Genomic DNA, 10,092 nt, shown 5'->3' with positions numbered 1-10,092 from the left:
ACCCTGAACTCACACGTCATGTCACTATTGTTACTATAGAGACGTAGTATACCCGGGACAGCTAACGTTTGCTAGCTGATCGCAGTATTGGGTCATGTAAAAAAAAATCACAAATTTTATTACAAAATGGTAAGTTGAAATTAAATTCTTTCATAATATTGGTGTGAAGACGCTGTGTGGTTAAAGTTAGAACTCCGGTTATAGCTGAACTCCAATTACCAATTGTTTCGTAACGTTAGCATAGCATGATAGCAAAATAGCTAACGACACGCCACCTCAAACTAGTTAGTTTTGATCTGTAAGGTTGTATTTTTTAAGCACTTGCACTTTTGGAGAAGCCACGTCAAGTCCTATACTTTTTAAGACACGGCTTTTACATTGCATCTGAGGCTAAATAAGTTACTTAACTAGCTAATATATATATATGGGTGACCATTGAAGCTAGGTAACTGTCAGCTAAAACTGTAAGTTCTACGTACTTGTACTGCACATTCAAACAGGAGCCCGTCGAGCCAAATGATTTCCAACAGAGAAATAAGACTGGGGTTAGAATTTAAAAACATGTTCGAATGACTGGCAATGTAACAGAAAACGCCAACAAAGAGTGCAACGATACACAAGTGGCCACAAGAGACACAAGGAGTCACCCGAGGGATGCAAGTGACCTCAAAGATACCAGAGATATAATAGAACACATTTCAAGGTCTAAAGAGATACAAATGTCACAAAGATACACAAATTAAGTGACTATAAACAATGTTTGTGTCCTCTGTCAGCCACTGGTGTCTTGACTACATTTGCTGAAGTCCTGTGTTTAAATACAGGTCAGAGCTGCTTGTACTTGACTTGAATATTAAATTTATGGAACTTTTGCTTTTACTCCACTACATGTATTTGACTACTGTGGTCACTAATTTCTTTCTAGGTAAAGATTTTAAAAGCTTTATCGAGATAAATATGGAAAACTACTATAAATTCAACAAAATACAATAAAGTAGAACATTCCCATATAAATAGAAAACAGACTTTGTACAGATTATACATGGCCCATATACTAACCTGTAATGGAGGTGACATTTAGTGTAAATGCCATGGAAATGAGTACACCTCTGCTGCAATATCGCTTAAATGTCAAGCGTTTTAAACTGTGTCACCTTATAGTAATTGCTTGCAAAGTGTTGTCCAGTCGAGAAATACGATTAACATTCTGAATTTACCTAACAAGTTAGAATTTTCTAGGAATTCCCTGCAGTATTATTTAATATCTGAATTACTGAGTGATTTGAATTTTACGTTTGGATACTAAAATCATATATAGGACACAGATTTAACTGACTACTTTTAAATATTAAGGTTAGGACACCACACTATTATGTTTAATGCAAATTAACCTGACTAACTTAAATGTTCCGTTAGAGCATACACTATTCTTTACTATGAAACATGTGAGTAGTTTAGAGATTAAGATTCCTATGAGTAAGCACATTATCGTTAAACAGAATTATCTTGTGTTTTTCATTCATTCTTCGTATCATTGTGTCCATGAATTTACACAGTATATTTGGTGAAGCATGTTGGCTGGTCAATAGATTTTGTGTTGTTTTCAAAGAAAACTCAGCTGTCTCAGACTAAATGCTAACTTACTGATTAATATTGCAAGTTAACTAATTTAAATGCATTACTCATATCTGTATCAGCAGTAGGTTTACAAGTGACAGTATGCAGCTGTTCTGCTCAATGCCCTCAAACAGAGAATAAAATTACCTGTGTTAATAGGTAGCTAAGCACATTAAGAAAATCATAAAATGTCCCAGTTGTTGTGAATCTGCAATCCTTGGCAAATAATACAAGTTTGACTTTACACTTCAGCTACACTTTCCCCTACACACCTTCCGCTCCTGTAGGAGAAGAGAAAGGTTACGTATTTTCTTTGCCTAACCAGCCATGGTAAAGGAGCTGGGACATCTTGGACTCACTGTCCTTCATGACATGCTCACACCAGTGGTTAGGACAAGTCTTTCCATTCACCTGACTTGCATGACTTTGCGGCTGTGAGAAAAAAAAACCTGAAGCTCCTACAGTGACCATCTGCATAGAAAGTGCTGGAAGCCAAACAGGCTCTTGTTCCTGTGAGGCACCAGTGCAAACAGATGATTACTAGTGTGCACTGCACTTCATTGTTTTTTGTTGACAAGATGAATAAAATCAGGTTACGTGCTGATGCTGGATCAGTCCTAGCTGCTATTTCAGTCACATTTTGTATTTGCAACACAATTACTGCTGTTAAGTAAGCTGCTATACAAGGAATTCCAAAAACCTTTCAAATTCATTAAGAGCAAATTACTTGCAAAATGTATCAACCCTACTTACCACAGTCTGCTATTGCAACTCTTGCAAGGAACATTAAGCAACTTAAACTTATTGGATTATGTCACCCAACTTTGTAAATAACAGGTTTACAGATATTTTTGTCAAAATTACATTATTGCTGGGTAGTTCTGTAGTTGAAAGGTACATTTGAAAAGTCTGCCTCTGCTTGCTTTGCCACAGTTGCATAACGTGACAAAGATAAATGCAGACCTGATGTTACTTTATTGTATGGCTTAGCTCAAGCATGTTTCATGTCTCTGCAAGTTGATTTCACAATCAAAACACTTTCTGACAAGAAGGGAGGAAGGCACATTTAACGACATGGAAGAACAAAGCATGCATTGACAAGGATTAGTAGCAGTGTGTGTGTAGTGCGATTTAAAGTAAGTAAGTAAATATATGTGATTTTAGAAATGGAGTAAAACATGCAAGTGAAACGTAATTATTTGGCCTCATAGCAATCCCGCGTTTCCTTGATCTCAGTGAGTGTGATTGTGAAGCCATTCTGAATCTGTGAACAAGGGTTGTGTACATGTATTTCATTTAAATATCTTAATTTTGATTAATACCTCACAGTTTTAGGCAAAATCATGATGCCTTAATGAGCTTATTAAAGTTCCATATGGGTTTTCTCTGGTTTATATCTGAGTTGGTCTGTGTCTCGACTCTTTCAGGAGGATCGCTTCGCCTTTCTTGCTGAGTGGTATGACCCCACTGCAGCTCTCCTGCGGCGCTACCAACTGTTCTACTACCCTAAAGATGGCTCAGTGGAAATGGTACACAGATATTTCTGCACCTACTGACTGCTTCTGCTTTTTTAGCCATTATGTGAAGGCAAGGCTGATGAAAAATAATTATCAAGCTTTTCTGACCTACAATTAGAATATTTAAGTAGATTTGTCAAGCAAAGTATTGGCATTTTCCCTGCATAGAGGAATTTTTGGAGCCCCCACAGAGAGGTTTTCATCATTTCCAAAGGAAATCACCAGCACTGTAATGATAGGAATAGAGAACAGAAATAGCTGTTAATTTTTTTAATCAGTTTTGTTAATTAGGGTTTCATTTGCTCAAGCATAATACTCTTTTTTTTTTTTGAAAGGGTCAGAAAATGCCATGCTTATTGCTAGTACTGTACATGAACTGATCACACTCCTGATGTGCATAGTTACATTTTTGCTCTCTGAAGCACCTAATATTTGCAGCTGTACCTTTTTGTAAATTGCCTTTTTAAGAAATATATCGGATTTGCTTTAGTAAACTATTATATTGTTTTGGATTTCAGTTTGATGTAAAGAACCAGCGAATATTTTTGAGAAGGACTAAATATGACAAAATCCATCAGGAGGGACTTATTGTTGGGAATCGAGTGAATGTGTTCTCTCGGCAGCTAAATCGATTGAGTATGGGGATCAGTTCACAGCAAACAAACTGGCAGCAAAAAGAAAGGTAATTTTCTGGTTCAGACACTTTTGCACACCTCACAGTATCGTTGATTTACTTTTTGGTGAATAAAATGGACATTTTACTCATCAATTTACACTCGATTACCCATAATGACGAAGTGAAAAACATGTTTTTGAATTTTCTTTCAGTTTAGTGAGAACTGTAAAAGTTAAATCTCACATTTACAAAAGTTAATCAGTTACTTTACTGTGGAGCTCTAGTTGTTGTCGGATTCATTTTGTTTGCATTAGTAACCTTTGAGATGTGTGTAGAACTTGATTGGAGTCCACCAGTGGCCAAGCTGAATTGCTCTGACAGAATTTAGAAAGGTTGACACCTGAATATATGAGATCCCACAACACACACTGCATGTCAGGACAAAGCCAAACCGTGAAGTCCAGAAACTCTCTGCAGACCTTTGTAATAAAAACTGTGAAGAGGTGGAGATCAGGGCAAGGATATAAAAACATTTATAAAGCTGTGAGCATTACCAGGGGCATATTGACCTCAATACCTGAGAAATGGAAGAAGTTGAAAACCACCAGGATTTGTGTTAGAGTCGGTTGTCTGGCCAAATCACTACCAGAGCAAAGAAGGGCCCCTGCAGTGAACTGTGGTGGTGCAGCGTCGTACTATGGTGATGCTTCTCAGCAGCAGGAACAGGGAGACTGGCTCAGAACTGAGGGAAGCATGAATGAACCAAATACACAGATGTCCTCGAAGAAAACCTGCTCCAGAGGCAGCAGACTGAGACTGGGGCAACAGTTCACCTTTCATCACCACAGAAAACCAAAACATAGAGACCAGACAAAGCTGGAGTGTCTTCTGGGCCAGTGTTTGATTGTACTTGAGTGGCCCAGCCAAAGGTCAGACTTAAACCCCACAGAAAACCTGAAGATGACAATTCAGAGACGCGTTGCAGCCAATCTGATGTAGCTGGAGAGGAAGAATCCAAGTGTGCAAAGCCTTAGAGACTCAAAGCTGTAAACTGCTGCCTGAAGGGCCTCTACAAGCTGCTGAATTAAGGGTCTGAATATTATTTTTTTCATGTTTTCTTTGTAACTGTGGTAAACTAAGTGCAGCTTCATGGAGGAAAATTGTTTTCTTGGCAAACCATTTCCAATTTAATCTGCAACACAATCCATTGTCATAGTGCAGTGAATAGTTTCAGAAGCAACCTTAAATTTAACATTGTCATATAAATGCACAAGACTATCCAGGCTCTTGGTAGACGTGTAGTTTTTTTCTCTGCTATGGACACAAGTTTTCTTTTTTACATATTACCCAGCCCTATACAATAGAATCACCCATAAACACACACGGCTGTTGTTGTTTGCGTCGTATGTCTGACCTGATGAGTGCTTTCTGCTGGCTGTGATTTCTAATGCTGCTGAATCACACCTTTTCCCTCTCACTGTTTTTCCAGAACTTCTCGCCTTGATAAAGCCAGATGTAGTGACGAAGATCGGTGACATCCTAGAATTGATCTACTCCTCCAACCTGATTGTGACCAAAGCCCAAAATGACAAATCTTACCAGGTAGATCAAAGCCTCTCTGCACAGCATCAAGTAATAATACTACAACCATCCTGTGGTAATGTATCAGACAAACTCTTGTCAAACAGGGAGACACTGGCGGGTTGGTGCCAGTATCCTCATATAAACAGATGGATGACTCTTGCTTCCTCACACACATTGGGACATATGGCATGCCAAGGGGCAGACAGGGTCAGATTTAATAACACTAACTGTTTATCAGGTGGGCATTCATGGTGTAATCATATTATCAAACCAACTTCAGCCTCAGATAGAACTGAGTGTTTAAGGATGACAGCTGCAGATACTAAGCTGAGGAAACATTGAATTCAGGACTCCATCCATCCATTTTCTGCCACTTATATGTGTTTAGGCCAATGTGGCACCAGGCTAAGCAGGTAATTCCAGACATTCCTCTCCTAGGCAGCACTTTTAGCTCCTCTTGTGGGATTACCAGGTGTTTCCAGGTCAGATGAGATATGTAACCCTTCACTGAGGTCTGGGTCTACAACTTGGTCTCTTCGTAGTGGATGTACCCAGGAAACCTCAAAAGAAAGACACCAAGGAGGAATCTAATGTGATGCCCAGACCACTTCCTCCACGAAGGAGCAGCAGGCTCGACTCCTTTCTTCCTCTAAATGTCCGAGCTCCTCACTGTATCACGAAGGCTGATCCAGCCTAGCCTATCTACAGAGCAGGCTCGCTTGTGGACTGTTTTATCCACAAACTCATTCTTTCAGTTACTATCAGAGCTTCATGACAACAGGTAAGAGTTGAATTGAAGACATTCAAACTCCCTCTTTACCGCAACAGTCTAGTACAATTCCCACATTACTTTTGATGCTGCACGCATCTGTTTGTCCATCTCATGCTACATTTATCTGTCAGGTCCTGAACAAGATCCTGAGATACTTTAACACCTTGAGCAGCAACCCCCTCAGCGGCTCCAAAACAATGAAGAGCTGTTCCACTGTTCCACAACCAGGAAATAATCCACATCTCCTCCTGGATCTGAAGAATCATCAGCTGATCTCAGTGGAGGGCTTGTGTGTCCCTGTTTTCCAAGCAGTTATGCTGTCGGCAGCAGGGTCTAGATTCACAGATCCCCTATGAATTGGCAAAAATGGATCCCAGGAGGGCGCAAAGTTGCATAGCAAGCCAGGGAGCAGGCAGAGGAAAACAACATGTTAACCTCTGGCATCATAGACTGACTTTCATTGTGCGTGTATTCAGAGCCATACATATGTGAGTGTGTGTAGATTTAGACACATTAATCACTCATCTTAATGTTTTTAGCTGCTTGGATTTTTCAGATTTCATTTATTTATTGACATATAAACATTTCTTCACATTGCATACGACACGTTTCTGATAATAATGCTGAACTAATATAGTAGAATTAAACAGTGCCTTCTCAATCATACATACTTACACATTAGAGAGACAACATTGTCTTCAAATTAATTTCCTGCAAATTCATTTAAATTGACCAGTTCCTTGCTGGACATTCTGCTAACTGTCTACTAAATTCCAAGTAGAATAGCTGTAGAACATTCTACTATAATAGTACCAGTTTACCAATATTGCCTCTTTTCCTTCATATACATAATTTATTAGGGTTTCCATATTTATTTCTTATTATCAAGGGTCTAATTTCTATTGGATGTCTTCTCTGACATGCCAGGAGTAAAATTCTGTCAGAAAATTATCTCATCATGATGAAAAACCCACTAGCCACAAGCACATGATATCAGAGTAAAGTGCAATTTTATGTAATATTGTGACCTTGGAAATATTATCACCAATAGGTAAGAAGCTGAAGCACACGGAAATATCATTGACCTCTGTCTTTGCCAGTGGCTTAGTACTTTAGTGTTCAAGTGCAAGATCTTGTGGCCACTAATTAACTCTTTGGTTTATGATTTTCTTACATTACAGCAGCCAAGCGGGAGACCTCTATATGGAACATCAGACGAAGCCTTCTTCACGTGAGTGCCAGTGTAAATGATTTGTCAGCTTTGAGCCAATACGTTTTCTGACATCATCATTAACAGAAGCTGTGACAGTAATCCTCATGACACCGTAGTGACTTTGAGCACGTTTCGTGCAGCTTTTCCATTTTGAAACGAGTGCGTCATTCCAGTGTTGCTCCATTTTGCAGTAACCTGGTACAGTTTGTGTCCTCGGGCCCTGTGGTTGCCATGGAGCTGATGGGTGATGAGGCCATGTCTATCTGGAGGAGGCTCCTGGGACCTGCAGACCCTGCTGTGGCGCGGAGGGAAGCACCGCAGAGTGTTCGTGCCCAGTTTGGAACAGATGGCATCAAAAAATGTTGGGCATGGCTCTGACTCACTTGCTGCAGCAGCAAGAGTGAGAATGTTAATCTCCTGACTTGTTTTATATTCATGTATGCTCCTTGTAGTCCATGGTTCACATTTCCAGGAACAATTCAGCCCACTAAACCATTGTATTTCTGTTTGTTTTATTAGGAGCTTGAATTTTCTTTCCTTCCACAATTGGCTACGGTCCCTCCAACACAGCCATCTATACAGACTGTACATGTTGCATCATTAAACCTCATGCCATATCAGAAGGTAAGCAGCACAGATGTACGTATTATATTGTGCTCCCTAAGCTTGTTGTCAGTAATACTACAGTTAAGCTTAAAGGTATCCATTCTCCTACTAAATCTTGATTTATAGTACAATTTTTAGTTAACCAACAAGCCTCTAAAAATATGCAAAATACTGACGAAAGAGAGAAAGACATTGTGTTGGAGATGTTCATGATAAATATTCAGTTTTTCACTAAAATGCCATGTCCAAAATTATTCCTACCGCACACTAAAAGCACGATAAATTGGGTGATATAATAGTGGTCTAGCCAGTTACTAGTCAATTGTAAGTAATGGCCAGAACCAAGGAACATAGTGGAATATCAGGTTCCATCAGTGAGGAGGAGTTGTACATTGTGGCTGCTCACAAGATAAGGAAAGGCTATGAAGTTATATCCAAGTGTTTTCAAGTGTCAGTGGCCAGAGTACAACGCATTCCCAAAAAGTACAGGGAGTTTCACACTGTAAAAAAAAATCTCAAAGGGCTTGTAAGACATGAGATGTGATCCTTGTGCTGACAAGAGATGTAGAGGCCAGGAAGAAACTAAGGATCAGCACCAAGACCAACCTGATGAATCTGAGCAGCAGACATTCCAGCAGACAGTGAACAAGATGGAGTTACCTGAAGCTGGGGGTGTGATTTTGATTAGATCAAACAGAGAATAAGCATTAAACCCCAAGAATATATATCCATCCCAACTGTAAACGCTTTGAGGGTAACTTAGTCAAAGTAAACACCATTAAGGTTTCTAGAGGAAAACATCGGCAGGCTGCATAAATCAATCTGAAATATATAGCCAAAGCGGTTGAGAAATGGTTAACAGAAACCAATATAAATTTGGGAGCAGCCCTACCAGTCCAGACCTGAATCCTACCAAGAATCTGTGGTGGGAACTTGAACACCCAGAGTGATGGGAGTGAAGCCTTCTAAACTCAAAGACCTGTAGATCATCATGAAAGAGGAGTGGAACAAAATCCGTGTGGAGACATGCAAGAAGGTTGGTAGTGGCTCTAACAAGTGTTTGGTTGCTGTGGTGGGAAATAAAGGCTTTGGTACCAATTACTAAGAAAAGGTGTCAATTATTTTGGAGATAGAATTAAATTAGAAGTAAAACCAAAGATAAAAAAGAAACTGAAGTGGCTAAAATTCAGTATTAACATCTGTCACACAATGTCTTACTGTGTTTTGATTTAGAGCGTGTTTCTACTGTCTGTTGTTCATGCAGCCGTAATCAATGCAGTTGTTCTGACTTTTAATGTCATGTTGTCATATCTTGTTCTACCTATGACAGTCCTTGTGTCACACAGAAGCACGACATGGTTACCAAATTTGACTTTGGATTTTTCCAAATCCCTGCCCTGATCCCTGTTCAGGGAGCATGCACTAAAGCTCTGACCTGTGAAATGTGAAATTCTCTGGACAGAGCTGAAGTATGCACACACAAAGTTGTTGACTGAGGAGAGACCCGCTCTGAGCATGTAAGGCCAAGTGTTAGAATAAGCAAGCTCACCAAAGTACCACAAAAATGAGTTTAATTCCTATTCTTGGTTTTATAGCGACTGCTTTCCCTCAGCGGTCATTTGTTTGGTGTCTGATTTGGACAGGCTCTCTTTCCTTACTTTTTATATTGATGATAACTTTTGTCTAGCATCGCCATCTGATCAACATTGCCGTTTGCACTTTCATTGATGATCAAATACCCGCAAAACTAATGACAATCCATCAACCTCAGTTGTGCTTTGTATTTATTGCTAGGAAACGTTAGCATGCTGCTAAGCTAAACTAAAGTGGTAAACAGCCATTGTAAGCTTGCTGACTTTAGTATTTAATTCAAAGCGCTGCCTCACAGTGCCTGAAACATAACTCTAAACTCTTATTCTTGTTCCAAAACACTTATCCACATCCCATCATGGAGCCTGCTCTTTTTTATCAGATGTAAAAGTCAAACGGGAACATTGTGAGCCCAGATGACATTTTGATTGGAAGATCCGCATCATCGCTCACAATATTTATTCAGCAGTAGCAGGAGCAGGAGAAATGATACCATTAATCACCTTCATCTGCTTACGGTCCTTTTAGTCCTGGTGTACAGATCGTTCTCCCGGAGGGACATTTCGAACTTTGACAA

General features: G+C 39.6%; 1 protein-coding gene across 1 annotated transcript in view; it reads left to right on the top strand.

The window, feature by feature from the left end:
* The first annotated feature begins 50 nt into the window (after positions 1 to 50).
* nme7 (NME/NM23 family member 7) overlaps positions 51 to 10,092 on the top strand; it is a 23,121-nt gene continuing 13,079 nt past the window's right edge. Inside the window, 12 exon segments of the mRNA XM_051947264.1 lie at positions 51 to 129; positions 3,045 to 3,146; positions 3,653 to 3,761; positions 3,764 to 3,816; position 4,371; positions 5,240 to 5,331; positions 5,333 to 5,352; positions 7,288 to 7,341; positions 7,493 to 7,673; positions 7,675 to 7,719; positions 7,839 to 7,845; positions 7,848 to 7,943. Of these exon segments, the coding sequence (XP_051803224.1) occupies positions 127 to 129; positions 3,045 to 3,146; positions 3,653 to 3,761; positions 3,764 to 3,816; position 4,371; positions 5,240 to 5,331; positions 5,333 to 5,352; positions 7,288 to 7,341; positions 7,493 to 7,673; positions 7,675 to 7,719; positions 7,839 to 7,845; positions 7,848 to 7,943 (763 nt within the window). The 5' untranslated portion in view covers positions 51 to 126.

The sequence above is a fragment of the Acanthochromis polyacanthus genome, chromosome 4 (genome assembly GCF_021347895.1).
Source record: "Acanthochromis polyacanthus isolate Apoly-LR-REF ecotype Palm Island chromosome 4, KAUST_Apoly_ChrSc, whole genome shotgun sequence".
In the NCBI taxonomy this organism is placed as follows: Eukaryota; Metazoa; Chordata; class Actinopteri; family Pomacentridae; genus Acanthochromis; species Acanthochromis polyacanthus.
The sequence above is the reverse complement of the archived record's forward strand: the minus strand, read 5'-3'. Positions and strand labels throughout refer to the sequence as shown.